This window comes from Protopterus annectens, chromosome 4.part1, assembly GCF_019279795.1.
Source record: "Protopterus annectens isolate FY-2018-M chromosome 4.part1, PAN1.0, whole genome shotgun sequence".
NCBI lineage: Eukaryota > Metazoa > Chordata > Ceratodontiformes > Protopteridae > Protopterus > Protopterus annectens.
In genome coordinates, this window is record NC_056734.1 from 764979074 (window position 1) to 764995686 (window position 16613).

General features: G+C 36.2%; 1 protein-coding gene across 1 annotated transcript in view; it reads left to right on the forward strand.

The window, feature by feature from the left end:
* The window catches only part of LOC122801412 (extracellular calcium-sensing receptor-like), an 81703-nt gene extending 65670 nt beyond the window's left edge, over positions 1-16033 (forward strand). The window contains exons 5-6 of the mRNA XM_044070927.1: positions 14796-14919; positions 15087-16033. Coding sequence (XP_043926862.1) covers positions 14796-14919; positions 15087-16000 — 1038 coding nt within the window. The 3' untranslated portion in view covers positions 16001-16033. The remainder of the gene's footprint in view (positions 1-14795; positions 14920-15086) is intronic.
* The last annotated feature ends 580 nt before the right edge of the window (positions 16034-16613 follow it).

Below are 16613 nucleotides of genomic sequence, written 5' to 3' on the forward strand. Positions count from 1 at the left end.
AGTGCACAAACTTCTCGGATGCATTTGTAAATCTAATTGAACATTTATACAAAGGAACGTTGGCTTATATTAAGGTAGGAACATATGTTTCACAAAAATACCCATTCTTAAAGGTACAAAACAAGGATGTCCACTTTCTCCACTATTATTCACTTTAGTAATGGAGCCTTGGGCTAATTTGATCATAAACAGTACTGAAATAGAGGGTTTTGAAATAGATGAAAATACAACATCAAAATTCAACTTTTGCAGATGATGTTCTAATTACATCAGCAGGATCTAATTCTTCTATACAGTCTCTATTTGATAACATGATGAATTTTAAAAGTATTTCTGGTTTAATATTCAATGAAGAAAAACTAAAATACTACCTATATATACACGAAAAAATATTCTCATTAGTGATTTTACTAAATATGTACCCAATTCAGGTCAGATAACTTATTTAGGTATAATACTATCTAAAGATATTAAATCTATTATATATAATAATTATAATACCTGTTTTCTTAATATACAAAATCTTTTTAATACCTGGAATAATATGTTTTACTATGGAGGAGAGACTTACAATTATTAAAATGATAATATTCCCCAAGATTTTATACTTAATACAATCAATAATACTTCCACCTACAAAAATAATTATCAAGAAACTGAACACACTAATGTTAAATTTCTTATGGGCACCTAATAGACCTAGGATTGCATTAAAGAAACATACTAATAGCTGGTCTCAAGGGGTATTTCTTTTCCAGACTTTAATTTATATACTATCTCTTCTATTGTAAAAGTTATTACTTTATTAATAGATCAGTCATATGTCACAAAATGGAAAGATTATTGGGAGCTAATTAGTATACACTTCATGAAAATCTCCTTAGCATAAAAATATGATTGTAAATAACTCCATGTTATGGTTACTAAAGGAATTTTGTACTTCACCTATTACACCTAAACATATGGTTTGTTACCCATTAAATATTATTATTAGTTATCGTAACTTTATATTCATGCACCCTAAGTATAGGGAATGGAATTTTATTGTATTTCCTATAATGTATACTCAGGGTATGCTTTTGTCATCTACTTCTGAAGGAACTCATTTAGCTATAGATAATGATCTAAAGTACTGGTATCAGTTGATATCTGATAATAAAGTTAAAAGTCTAGATTTCTTAAAACAAGAATTTGATCTAAGAGAAACTTGCTGGTTAGAGGTTCAGACCTTTAGACAACATCTCATTAATAAAATAGATTTAATGTCTATAACTGTTAAAGAATCTATTCCAACACTGATTGATTACTTGATATTAAATTTACAACATAAAGTTTCTGATAAAGGTAAACTTTCATACATACATAAAGTTATCAGACAAGAAACTTTTTACAGTGTAGATTCATACTGGAATTATTTCACTTCTATTAATGGGGACCCACCAAATCAACAAGATAAACAATATATATTGGAATCTGCTTATAGAACTACGTCTTCCATTTGTCTGGAGACTTTATACATGGAAATTTTTACATAGATCTTTTTATACACCTTTGATGATGAATAAAATAAATAATAAAGATAATCGATGTAAGAGATGTAATGTAGAAATTAATGCTGACTGGGCTCATATGTTTTATGACTGTATAAAATTGAAAGAATACTGGAAGTCAATTAATGAATTTTTGCAGGCTCTTTTTACAGATAATTTCATTATTTCTAAATCTCTTATATTATTCAACACACCTGTACCTCAAAGTGTTAAAAAGGTTAAGCTTCCCTTGTTATGGTCTATTCTAGCAGTGGCTAGGAAAATAATAACTAGAAATTGGATTTCAGATACACCTCCTTCGTTCAATGAATTTAAAAATGTTATGATTATAGTGTGCCATATGGAAATAAACGCAATTAGGACTAGATAAACAAAAACGCTAGTCTTGCTGCAGGTCAGCGCTGGGGTTATCAAACAGCAAAATTGTTAAACAGGAACACAACAAACCCACAGCGTTAGCAGGTGCTATAAATCCCAGTCATGTAGTCCAAACAGGCAATAAACAGTGAAGGATTAAACAAACTCTATTTATTCAAAAACGAACATGTAAACTCCAGATAAGCGCTTTCGCATTGCTGCTTCATCAGATCTCAGGCAAACCAACAGAAAATTACCATCATTAAATGCTCTGAGAGTTAATTGACAGTATAAAATCAATTAATATTTAAAGAGGCAACACTCTAATATCAAATAATTCATTCTTTGAATGCACTTTCCGAACCTTAATTAAAACAACAACAATTCTATTAAAAACTAATAAAAACCTTGTGTAGGCATTAAATCATGCACATAAAAATTCATAGGAATACATGACAAATATATGACAAATATATATATATTAAAATCAGTACCAGTGTTAAAATGAATACATAAGATATAAAATTATATTTTATCTCTCTCTAACATAAAGTTGTGATATGAATATATATATGCATATATATATATGATATAGGTGTTGAACAGTATGTATGTAAGAAACAACATAAAGAGTATACATTCTTATTTGTTCTTCATATCACTTAACATTTCTCCTTTGCCTCTATATGAATTTTTATGTGCATGATTTAATGCCTACACAAGGTTTTTATTAGTTTTTAATAGAATTGTTGTTGTTTTAATTAAGGTTCGGAAAGTGCATTCAAAGAATGAATTATTTGATATTAGAGTGTTGCCTCTTTAAATATTAATTGGTAATTTTCTGTTGGTTTGCCTGAGATCTGATGAAGCATGGCGCTTATCTATCTTTTTTACATCGTTCGTTGAATAAATAGAGTTTGTTTAATCCTTCACTGTTTATTGCCTGTTTGGACTACATGACTGGGATTTATAGCACCTGCTAACGCTGTGGGTTTGTTGTGTTCCTGTTTAACAATTAGGACTAGAACAAACAGAAAAACATCTTATTTTATTGTATGGGATAATTTACAAAATTTGTTAAAAAAATTTTAATTTCAATAGCATGGTATTTTAGTTTAATTAATTGATCTGATTGTAGTGGATGTCTTTGTAAATACTTTAGTTGTTTTGTTGAATATTAGAATAATACCTATTTTTAATTACTTGTATAAAATTGTTATGATATTTCTCTTATATGTTAAAACAATAAACCTGTTTTGGAAAAAAAAAAAAAAAAAAAGAGAACCATGGCTGCCTAATTATCCTATAAAGTCTTAGCAGCCCTTCTTGCATATGACTTGCCAATGGCAATGCAGTACTTGGTTCTGCTCCTTAAGTCAAAATTTTCCTTCTGTTCTCTTCTCCAAAATGACAGAATGCCAGTTTGCAATAATTTGTGTCTCTCAGCAGAGCAAGATCAAACATTTGCTTTCTGCTTGAGTAATGCATTGGGAATGCATACTCTTAAAAGAGCAGCTCCTCAACCTCCTGTGAACTTTATACCCTTTCATCCCGATCTTCGCATCATTTTAGTTTACATCATTCAGAATTCTCACACTGTCTTTGTGTCCACATGGACGTGTTAATAAAGCTTCTCATGATACACATAAGTCTCCACAGCTGCCCATCCAGCAGATAGTAATTTTTCACTTTCTGTTGATAAAGCCTATTTCTGTTTTATTTCACTAGGCCTGTTTATTATCTGACATTGCCTGATTACTTTCCAGTTGCACAATATTGACACTGCAAGGTTTCATCAGTGTTGTTACTCTTCTTCTCCCCTATAACATACTGTACTGTGGGTTTCCTTCCACGTATGCATCCCCCTGATTTTTATCTAAATTTCAATAGTGGTATTATTAATTAAGCCTTTCCTTGTTCATATTTATCTTTTTCATTCTATGGATTATTTTCTCAACTACAAGAATCCATAAATTTTTTTCTTCTAGATCTAAAAAAAAACTACTTATAAAGCAGTAAAAAAGAGCTCAGAACAAAATTAAGCATGGAGTTTATAAGCAATAACCCATTTTCTTCATGGTTATGATCAGTAATTTCTTTTCTTGGAATAAATTGCTCAGACACACCTAAATATACTTTTCTGAGGAGACCCAAGATTGACTTGGCTGTTTAGTTGGTACAATTGTGACAATAACTGTTTAATATATGAGGCTGGGGACAAAGGCTGATGTGGTAAATTAGATATTTCTTCAAGAACTCAACTCTTTCTCCCCATTACAGACTGAATGAGTAACTTCAGCAGTGAAGGCATTGTTCCGAGTCCCTTATCTGTCTTACTGTCTTCTTCACTACCTCTCATGAAATCGACTCTGAAATTCTTCAAACACCTGCAGCAAAGGGCAGCTTTGCTATCCCACTTGAAGATGACTTTCCACTGGCTTTTGATGCTGAGATTTAGTGGTACTCAGTTTAAACACAGCCACTTCAATCTCTACAGTAAGTCAGAGTAATTCAGAGGACTTGTTTACATGGGGCTGAAAGGACAACATCATGTGCAAACAGAAGAAGCACCACCTCTATGTCTACACACTATACAGTCAGCATATTCATAACCTGTCTATGAAAATCATGAACAAATCTGATAAAAAGGATTACAGTTGTAGAGCCCAGTGTCCAAGCTGAAAACTTTTGACAGTGCCACATTGCACACACAGATCTCTCTGCATTCGCATGACAGAGTCCATGGCACCTTCAGGTCTCCACTTGCCCATCCACAACACATGCCAAGAAATGCAGATACAAGTTTTCTACAAGTCTGAATTAGTCTAGGCTATAGAAATGCCAGTGATGCCATCACAGCTACATACAGCTAAATGGCTGGTCCATGACCCATGGCCTGAAGACAATCCAAACTGTTGCTTCTGAATCATTTGTACATCCATTGACCAGAGTCTTCACTCTAGTATTCCTGCAAAAGATTTTCCTGGAATGCTGAGATATGGAATTTCTCTCGTGTTGGTATATATACTCTAATCTTCTTTCTTAGAGATGGGGAACTAATGCCTTAGTGTGCCAGTCTAAAGTTATGGTTCCCACCTTACCTGCACCATGTCAATGACATCAGTTCCAGTAATGAACTCCATCTATCCAGATACTACGCGGACTGCCCGTTACGAGGTAAGTTTTTATATTGTGTTAAGAAATCTGTCAAATGTCCTAGCTACTTCTCAACAGTTTTCTCAGTACTGGTCAGTACTTCAATGTCTGTGGTTTGCATAACATGATCAAAGTCCTACCTTCCTCTCCTGAGGTACTGACTATTTCACCTGTACATCTGTGAATCTACCTGGTAGCCAATTTTCATGGCCTCTTCAAAACTCCTCTCATATTATTACTTTTACTTATGCAGATTGCAATTTCATCCTTATTGGTCTTCCAGCACTTCTTAGTGGAACTAGGACAGTTGTCTATAATCCCTGAATGTAAGGCTGTCTTCTTCCATATGACATCTTCCCTTGCTGTTGAGGCCCAGCAGTAGGACCTGGGGTCATTCAGACTATGTCATAGCCACATCTTCTTACTGCTACTTTACTGACTAAGGTCTCGAACATGGTCCATTTGGACTTAATGTCCCCATCTTCACATGGGCCATTATTTAATTTTTTTCAGCAGCAGAGCTGAGTTCATCTTACATAGAAGTCTCTACCAGATGCTTGGAAGAAACCATCACTGCTCCAACCTCCAGTCTGGCTAGCTGATGCTCCCATCTGATGAATCCTATTTATGACCAAGTGGCAGTCAGTTGATAATTGTTTACTTCTCTTCTCTTCTCTTCTCTTCTCTTCTCAGTATACAGAACATATAGTCTCAGGTGTGATGATATGAACACAGTCAGTCACTGACCATAGATGTAATCTACTCTGGTACAAAACACATTTCTGAGACTCCTTGTGTTTAACAAGGTACACATTATGGACAATCTATGACTTGGACAAAAGTCCATGAGCATCCCCACACTCAGGTTTAGAGATGGGAGGCAAGTCCAGTCATTCTGTTGTAAGAATCTCCCTCATTTTCCACAGGACAGTTGATGACTTATATACAACAAATTCAGTAGAAGGAACTATCTTGAGCATGTCACCCATCTTCTCAAAGAAGGCTGTATGCTCTGTACAGCTATGTGGTACATTGTAAGTACATCAGTTTTCTTGTCTGTTAATTATTGAGTTGGTTGTTACTCATTCTGAGTCATCTAGAGTTTAGAAACCCTGAGTGAAATTTCTTAGAAGAAGTTATTTTAATTTCTGCAAGACATTACAGAGTATTTAGACCCATGTATTTATATAGACTATTTAGGCCAGTTAGCTCAGAGCTAAGGGTCTACATTTTTTTCTGCTGCACACCCTGTTGTAGTTGGATTCTTAAATAGTGTATCTGTTGTTGCCTGTCCTTTATGATAATTTGCAACATAATTTCTTCCCTCTCTCTCTCTCTCTCTCTCCCCATTTGTTGGCGGTTGACAATAACCACATAAGTATTATTTTGCAAAGTCTCTTCCCTTAAACTACTCACCAGGCTAAAATACCTTTAATAAAATTGCTTAAATGAGTGCACTGATACTGCTTGCTCTAATCCTAGTGTCAAACTGATGAGTTTTTTACAATAATTTCTTTACTGGTTCTTGCTGGTGGCAGAAGAAAATTTCAAGCTAGTTGTTTTATAATGAAATTTAAGTAATTAGTAGCAAGTTCACCCAAATGTTATTCTCAAACAGAACTCCAAGCAGTTGTTACCCCTGTCCCAGTGTCATTCATGTTGGTATCATGGACTGGCATTTCCCCCTAACTTCTCTAGCCAGTCTGACTGAGATGGGTATCTTGAGACAGTGTACAAACTGTCTTATGCTGTCTGACAATCATCTATTACTCAAAAAGCATAACACAGTGTGTGAGAGATGTACATATATAATATCTTTGGTGTCAAAAATATTACACACAGTAACTCAGACACCAAAATAATCAGCAGTACACCACACATCAGACCTCTTCAAGGCCATCACAATACACAATTCATCATATGCTGAGGTTCTAAAGACTGACCTACCTAAACCTTAAAGACCTCCAAAATATAATATGGGCACAAAACCATACCTCTCAACCTGGAAACATCAAAAATCTGGACAAGGCCCATGAAAAATAGGTACAAATCTAATTTGCATACATAATTACGTAACCCCACCCATTCCAATAGAATTGTGGGATGCCAACTTTCAAACACAAACTGAAGAACAGACAACAAAAATATGGCACCAGAGTCTCCCTGCAGCCATTCCAATGTCCCATTACCTGGCTGTTTCACCCCATTTATCATAAACACTAATGTGTGCATACTGCTTTACTTCTACAATGATTATTTAGATTTTATTTTTACATTTTATAGCACAATACACAAACATGAATAGGTATCTGCTAAACAAAGCAATACTGTCTCACAATGCAAATAGACTTGGCATTAAAACTTCTCTGCCCTTGAAACTTACATGCATTGAAACAGCACTGAAACCCACACCACATCCAAAGAAAATGCATCTGGCCAGTGTTGGATGAATATTACCTTTGGGGTGTTTTCAAATCATTGTCTCCTTGCACACAAAACAAGAAACAAAAATGTATTATTTTCTTTGATACACCTTCCTGACTTCATTAAATTATATTCCTCGTTTAATACAGCACAATTGTTAGACAGAGCACATTTTAAATTTACTATTTGAACATTTTTCCAATAGGTTGTACTGTAGGCAATGAAATAAAATGCATGAACCAATAATGACAAAATTGCCCAATTCAGAACATTTCCATCATAAAAGTCTACTTCCACACCCACACTATAAATAGAATGACAATAGTGTAAGCCATAGGCATCTTGCACAGCTTCTCACACTTATTTTCAATTTCCTTTTTGGGGGGGGACGTCAAAAACCAGGGACACATTTTAAACATTGCTTGTATAATTTTGTAAAGTTGCTAGAATAAAATATTGTACTACCACCATGCATTTCACTGGCAAGTCTTGAACCCAAGACCCTATGCACTATAGTCAGAGCAACATACCACTATGCCAAATCAGCAGCAGCCTGAAAGGAAGACTGAAACTTAATGACTATCATTTAGTGAATTCATTTCTCACTTCTCACCATAGCTCTCAACCTCTTAGCACAAAAAACCTAGACAAAGCCAATAATGGGGGAAAACAAATTCAGTTCTCATTTCTCACCATAACTCTCAACTCTCAGCACAAAAACCTGGACAAAGTTCACAAGTGGTGGTTCTAGGGACTTACCAGGGGCACATTTTAAACATTGCTTGTATAATTTTGTAAAGTTGCTAGAATAAAATGTTGTGTTACCACCATCATACCTCTCAACCTCTTAGAGCAAGAAATCTGGACATAGCCCTAAATAATGGGGGGACAAAGGCCCAAAAATAGGGTTACATTTACTGTCTTCTTACAAACTTAGAAAAAGTTGATATAATATAAGGTTTGCATTAACATATTTTTTGAAGGGTAAGAAATCTGAAACTAAACTCAAATGTCTGTCATTATTTTCTGACCTCAACCTTTAATGATTTGCCAGGAAAAACTACAATTCTATGAAAAACTGACCAAAAATATGAGGCAAAAATCTGGACATTCTGCAGAAATCTATACAGTTGAGAGGTATGACCACCATGCATTTCACTGGCAAGTCTTGAGCCCCAGACCCTATGCACAACAGTCAGAGCAACATACCACTATGCCAAATCAGCAGCTTCCTGAAAAATAGGAAGACTGAAACTTAATGGCTATCATTTAGTGAATTAATTTCTCACTTCTCACCATAGCTGTCAACCTCTTAGCAGAAAAAACCTGGACAAAGCCAATAATGGAGGAATACAAATTCAGTTCTTATTTCTCACCATAGCTTTCAACCTCTTAGCACAAAAAACTAGACAAACAAAGCCAATAATGGGGGAATACAAATTCAGTTCTCACTTTTCACCAAAGCTCTCAACTCTTAGCACAAAAAAACCTGGACAAAGGTCACAAGTGGTGGTGGCTAGGGACTTACCAAGGACACATTTTAAACATTGCTTGTATAATTTTGGAAAGTTGCTAGAATAAAATGTGTTACCACCATGCACTTTACTGGCAGGACTTGAACCCAGGACCCTATGCATTACAGTTAGAGCAACATACCACTATGCAAAATCAGCAGCTTCCTGAAAAATAGGAAGACTGAAACTTAATGGCTATCATTTAGTGAATTAATTTCTCACTTCTCATCTCACCATAACTCTCAACCTCTTAGCACAAAAAACCTGGACAAACAAAGCCAATAATAGGGGGATACAAATTCAGTTCTCACTTATCACCATAGCTTTCAACCTCTTAGCACAAAAAAACTGGACAAACAAAGCCAATAATGGGGGAATACAAATTCCGTTCTCACCATAGCGCTCAACTCTTAGCAAAGAAAACCTGGACAAGCAAAGCTAATAATGGGGGAATACAAATTCAGTTCTCACTTCTCACCATAGCTCTAAACTCTTAGCACAAAAAATCTGGACAAAGCTCACAAGTGGTGGTGGCAAGGGACTTACCAGGGACACATTTTAAACATTGCTTGTATGATTTTTGTAAATTTGCTAGAATAAAATGTTGTGTCACCACCATGCATTTCACTGGCAAGTTTTGAACCCAGGACCCTATGCACGACAGTCAGAGCAACATACCACTATGCCAAATCAGCAGCTTCTTGAAAAATAGGAAGACTTAAACTTAATGGCTATCATTTAGTGAATTCATTTCTTACTTCTCATCTCACCATAACTCTCAACCGCTTAACACAAAAAAACCTAGACAAACAAAGCAATAATGGGGGAATACAAATTCAATCCTCACTTCTCACCATAACTCTCAACCTCTTAGCATAAAAAACCTGGGCAGAGCTTACAAGTGGTGGTGGCTAGGGATGTTAGGCTCTTTTTACCCTGTACCCAAGGTAAAGGGTTTGAGCCTTTAAATGGGGGCATTTTCACGCACACACATCCTCTGAATGTTAGTCATTGTGCATGTGATGACATCCAGTCATCCTCTGAATGTTAGCCTTTTTCCAACAGCGCAAAAATTAAAAAAGAAAAAATCGGGAATGAAGGGGTGTAACTCAGGAATCATGGCACTCCTTCATTTGAACCCCAAAACTTGGTAAAAAATGAGTAATTCGGCATGGTTGGGAGGTATGCACAAAACACACTCAGCATATTAAACCTATTTTTTCACATAGCACAAGAAGTCCAAAAGTCACAGATATTGAGCCCATAAGGCAGACATTGACCCAACCAAGCATTCTTGTTATAAGTGGTTCCAATTTAAGACATGCAGATGTGCCTCTCACCAGGATGAGCAATGAAAGAGTGATGGTTAGTTGCTTGTCTGGTGCCAGGATCCATCAGATCATGCATCCACTCAAGTCCTTGAACAGCAAGGACCAGTATGATTCTGTCATTGTTCATGCCAGTATCAATAGCTTGAAGTGTACCTCCTTGGGTTATATGAAGAGAGGCATAACAGAGCTTTCAGACTAGATGTCCAAGCCAAGTATGAGCTTAGCAGTGAGCAACAATCAACTTTCTCCCATAATGATGCCACAATATGAGCAAAAAATAAAAGTAATGTCTTTCAGCTTTTCCCAGTTAAGGATCAGCATGGCAGAACTCTGGGCAACTAATGATTGGCAGTGGATATTTACAGTGCCAAGGTGCCAACCCAATGCCCAACCTTCAAAGAAGGCACACCCATTCACACACACACCTACCTGCATGTCTTTAATGTCACTCAGCTGCAGGGAGGACATGCAGACTCCACACAGAAGGTGCTCCAGCCAAGAATCGAACGGGAGAGCTTCTGCTGTAGGGCGACAATACTAACCGCTGCACCACCGCAGCCTTCACAATATGAGCAAAAAATAATTGACTTCAATAATTGGCTTAGTTTTTTGTGTAAATAAAAGTGGGTCCAATATTTGTCAGCCTGTGAGAATATGATTGACAGACCATGATGCTTCAGTAGTGATGGCTTGCAGCTGTTCCTTCGAGAGATTGTCCACCTCCATATTGCCATTTTTAGACAATGGCAACTTGATAATCCTACCAAAATAATGAAACAAGTAAAGGAAAATATGAAGGTGTTACTGATCATTGCTAGGAGCTTAAACAAGAAGCTGTAATCCCTACAAGCCCTTCTCACCCCTGAGTACACTAACATTTGTGTAATGACTGAGACACGGTTTAAAATAGTGGGGATCACTCTGGCTGTGCAGAGCTATAACACCTTCCACATGGTTAGACCAGCTAGTATACAGGATGAGAAAATAGGTGGAGGTGTATCAGTCTACTTTCAGAAGAGACTAACATCAAGGCTGGTAAAGCAGCATGATGCACTAGAACTTCTTCATGTCCAAATAACCATCAGAAAGGTCACGTACCATATATTACCTAGCTATAAAACTCCCTCTAAGACAAAAGAAAACCACAAAGCCTATCTACAGGAAGTAAAATCACTTGATATTAAACCCAATGCCATGTTCCTAGGTGAGTTAAGCTATCCAACTATAGACTGGGAAACCTATACCACCACAAGTGTACAAGCACAGAGATTCCTGGGCATTGTCAATGCAAATGACCTAGAACAATAAGTCAGAGTACCCAATGGGGGAATAACATTTTGGATTTTGTCCTTATTGATATGGGACCATCTTGTACCATCCCTTGCATATCTTTACCATTTGTTAAGTCTGAACATAAAGTAATCTCCTTCAAAATAAAACTAAAACCAGAGATATTCTCCGCCCAAGGTACCTTCATAAATTTCTTTAAGACAACCTACCTACTCCTACATGATACATTTACAAGCTTAAGATTCCCACCAAACACAGTTTTCTCCACTGAATATTCAGAAATATACACCACCACACTATACCAAAACGTAAAGAGGTACATAGATGCAGCTGTACCCCATAGGAATATGTGTAGCGCAAACCCCAGAAACAAACCTACATGGTGGAACCATAATATTAACAAACTTTATAACAAAATGAAAAGAATTTTGACCAAAAGTAAAAATTGTAATTCTCAGAATGTTACAGCTCTTGTCACTAAAAAAAAAAAAAAAAAAACCAACTCAAGAGCGTAATAAAATTCACCAAAGCCAAGTTTGAGGCTAAAATAGCTACCCAAGCCAAAGACAATCACAAGGCATTTTTTAGCTATGTTCATAGACTTAAAGGCATAATGCAGCAATGCACTGAGCTGATTGTGAACTGTGTGACCTACACTGAAGCTGAAAATATAGGTAACCTACTAGTCAATAAATGTAGCTCTAACTTTACCCCTCTTCCATTTGTCTGTCCCTCAAGATATACCTGAAACTGGCATGCCACCAGCTGTCACACAAAACCAAGTCCTAAAGGTCCTATCAAAAGCTAAAAATACTTAATCTATGGGTCCTGGCAATATCTCTGGATACATCTTAAAAGCATGTAGCACAATTTAGCCATAACTTTAACATTACCATTAAATCTCAGCCTCCTTACAGGTTTTATACCGACAGAATGGGGAATTACTACAGTCACTTGCATAAAGGAAGACCTTTCACAGACTCAAGCAGTTACAGACCCATAAGTCTGATCAGCTTCATATACAAAGCCATGGAAAGACTTATCACTGAATTAATCAATGAAAACATAGGGAAACTTCAAACAATGGACCTGTCTCAACCTGGATTCATCAAGGACAGGTCATGCATACTCAAACCTGCTAGATTTTTTGTAAAGGTCACCAAAACAATGGATGAAACCAAATGGTACACACTGCATACTTCAACACGGCCCAAGTTTTTGACACAAATCCCAACTCAAGCATAGTAGAAAAGCTACGTAAACTGGGATTAAACCCTTATGACACTTACTGGATTGCAAAATATCTTAAAGATAGGACACAGATAATCAAAACAGGGGAAGTTATCTCCACAAAGAGGCCAGTCAGCAGTGGAGTCCCCCAGGGCTCTGTGCTGGAACCTCTCCTATTTGCTATCTACTTTTCTTAAGTAAAGGTCAATGCCAAAGGGTTCTGGCTGACTAAATTTACAGATGACTGTAAGTTAGGAGCAGTCATTGAATCCCCAAAAGACTTAGCCATCCAACAGGAAAGCTTGTTTCAAATAAATAACTGGTGTCCAAATCATGGTCCAAAACTGAATGTTAAAAAATACATTATTGTATCCTTTGGAAGTCATCTACCCCAGGGAACTACCACATTGGCAATACCACTATGAGTTGACCCAGCTGCTCAATATTTGGGAACTTATGTGGACAGTGTATTAAGTTCTGAACAACATGTGTCTGTCTATTGGGGTCTACTTTTGTTTGTTGAAAGCTCATTCTTTCGAAAAACAAAAGTATGATTCCAAATATACGAAAGTGTACTTAAACGAAAGTGCACTTTTGTGAATCCAGTTCACCAAACTGGTAACATAAAAAAAAATAAAACACTGGAAAGGCAGTTTTGCAGGGTGGCAAGATCCCCTGCACCCCCCATGTGGGGGTTGTGCCTCCCACACCCCCACTACTTTATATATACTAACTCCGAGATTGCACTACAGAGGGGAAAGATGTATATTCCCTTATCCCCACTGTAGCATGCTTCCATCCTGCAGTCTTTCTTTTTGTTTTATATTACCGGTTCAGTGAACCGGTATTCTCGAAAGTGCACTTTCATTTAAGTGCACTTTCGGGTAAATGGGGTTGGACTTTTGTTTGTCAAAATAATGAGCTATCAAGAAACAAAAGTAGACCCATCTATTGATATAAAAAAGTCCTTCTATATTGCACAGCTTATAAACAAAGGAATTATATTTAGATTTAGTGATATCACTGTCCCACTGTGCTCAGCCCTCATTAAGCCGGTCATTGAATATAATGCCCGTTTTGACATGTATCTATCCAGATACATTCAAAATCTGGAATGCTCACAGGGATACCTTACTAAAAAGATACAAGGCCTAAACAATATGTCCTACATGGACCGTCTCAAAGTCCTGTCACTATACTCGGTATTCTACAGACTGCTAAGAGGTGACCTGGGTCTGGCATACAAGGCATCCTCAGACCCATTACTGATGGATTTTCTGCACATCAGCAAGTCAAATGGTATCAGAAACATTTGGTCTAGGGATTTAAGCCTCTTCTGCAGCAGCAATATAATGGTTTGGAAGGATGGGTATATTTCGCAGAGGATACTGCTGCTGTGGAATAGACTCCCCATCCACATACACATTTTCAAGTGCAACTTTAGATCTACTCATGAAAAACAGAAAATTTACTCTAGGACTGCCCGTCTGTATTACTAATGGGCAGATGCATGTAATTATCAATCATTGTAAAGCCAGTCGGTAACCAAAGAGGATAGGTTATTTTGAGCAGAAATTGGTTAGACTTAAAATGGCCCACAAGGCAGCTAGCCTAGTATTATCTATGAACCTATGAACCTATGTTCTATAGCAGGGTGTGATTGGATTGAGAGAGATGTACGAGTTCTTTTATTTTATTGATTTATTTTTTTCAGTTTTTTCAGTTTTACTTTAACAGTTTTATTTAGAAGTGCTCATTTGCTTGTGGTTTTTAGATATATGTAAATGATTAGTGGTATTCATGTATTTGTTTGAGTCAAACCTGCCTTGCATTGGTTGTAAAAACAAATCTTAATAAACACCTAAGACAAAATATATTTATTTGCAAGTATCACTACAGTGAACAACTGAAATGTGGCAATGAACTTTTTATTTCTGTTTTAGGTTCCCAGATCAGTGTGCAGTGAAAGTTGTCATCCAGGTACACGGAAAGGAATGCGCAGTGGGAAGCACATTTGCTGCTTTGACTGTTTATCTTGTGCTGATGGTGAAATTAGTAATGAAACAGGTATATATGTTCAGACATAAAATATACTTTTCCTCTACTAACAGTCTAAGAGAAATATAAGGAGCTTAGAAGAAATCAGTACTGTGAAATAAATTATCTCATTTGTTGATATTTTTGGTTTTGAGTACCAGTGTTATTTTAATAACAGCTCCATTGTTTTCTTACAGATTCATTAGAATGTATAAAATGTCCCCATGACTACTGGAATAACAAAGAAAGGAATCACTGCATTCCCAAAACAATTGAGTATCTCTCATTTGAAGAGCTAATGGGAATTTTAATTATACTATTATCATTATTTGGAGCTGGACTTACTGCAGCGGTGACAACAATTTTCTTCTTATTTCAAAACACGCCAGTGGTTAAAGCAAACAATTCTAAGATGAGCTTCTACATTTTGTTTTCATTAATACCTTGTTTTTTGAGCTCTGTTTTGTTTTTGGGTCACCCAACAACTTGGAGTTGTGTGTCAAGGCATACAATCTTTGCAATCAGCTTTTCAGTTTGTATCTCTTGCATCCTTAGTAAAACAGTGGTGGTGATAACAGTGTTTAGAACTGCACAGCCAGGAAGCAAAGTCTTGAGAAACGTTAGACCACATCAGCAGAGAATGATGATTGCTTCAACCAGTTTTGTTCAAGTTGTAATTTGCATAATGTGGTTAGTATTTAGGCCTCCCTATTCTTCAAAAAATACCTCTAATCAAAGTACAAAAATAATCTTAGAATGCAACGCTGGCTCAGTTGTAGCTTTTTGGTCTGTTTTGGGGTACATAGGGTTCTTAGCTAGTGTGTGCTTTGTTTTAGCTTTTTTTGCTCGAAAACTACCAAACAACTTCAATGAGGCAAAATATATAACATTTAGCATGATTATATTTTGTACTGTTTGGCTAGCTTTCATACCTGCCTATATAAGTTCGTCTGGAAAGTACACAGTAGCTGTTGAAATATTCTCAATACTTTCATCAAGTTTTGGACTTCTTGTCTGCATCTTTGGACCAAAATGTCGTATTATTCTACTAAGACCAGAAAAAAACACCAGATATTACTTTAAGGCCAGTAGAATGTCTTTAAAAATTTGAGTTGAGTTGAAAAATTAAAAGCATTTATGATAATCAAAAAAATTAATCAACTTGTCATTTGGTTTGATTAAGAACCTTAATTTCTTACTGCGCATATTTATTTAATTTTGACTTATTTTGTGCTAGTTTCCTGATGTCATTTGTAGAATGACTTCAACATACAGCAAATGTGATACACAATAAGACATTAGACTGATTAGTATCTCACATAAAGGATTTAATTAGCAGAGGTATGTGTCTTTTCATATTCATTATGATCTCCATCTAATTTAAGAATGCTTAGTATATTATGCATTATAAGTTCCTGGAAGCAGTATCACTAAAAGCACTTATGTACGTGGCTACTGGTAAATGCATTACACTCTTCACCTGGCAGACTAGATACTGTCATGTTTTCTTTGTGTGTTGTCTTTTCAGATTTCAGGCACCTGGCATTTGATCAGTTCCAGACAAGCCATCTTATTGGCCACAGGATATGATACTACATTTAGGTACTAAATATATATACCAGCATTGCTGAAATATCATAACAGTGCACTATTTGCTTTCTGACAGATATTCACAGTTATAATTATTTGATCAAACCTCTGATCACTAGATTTATTATCATTAA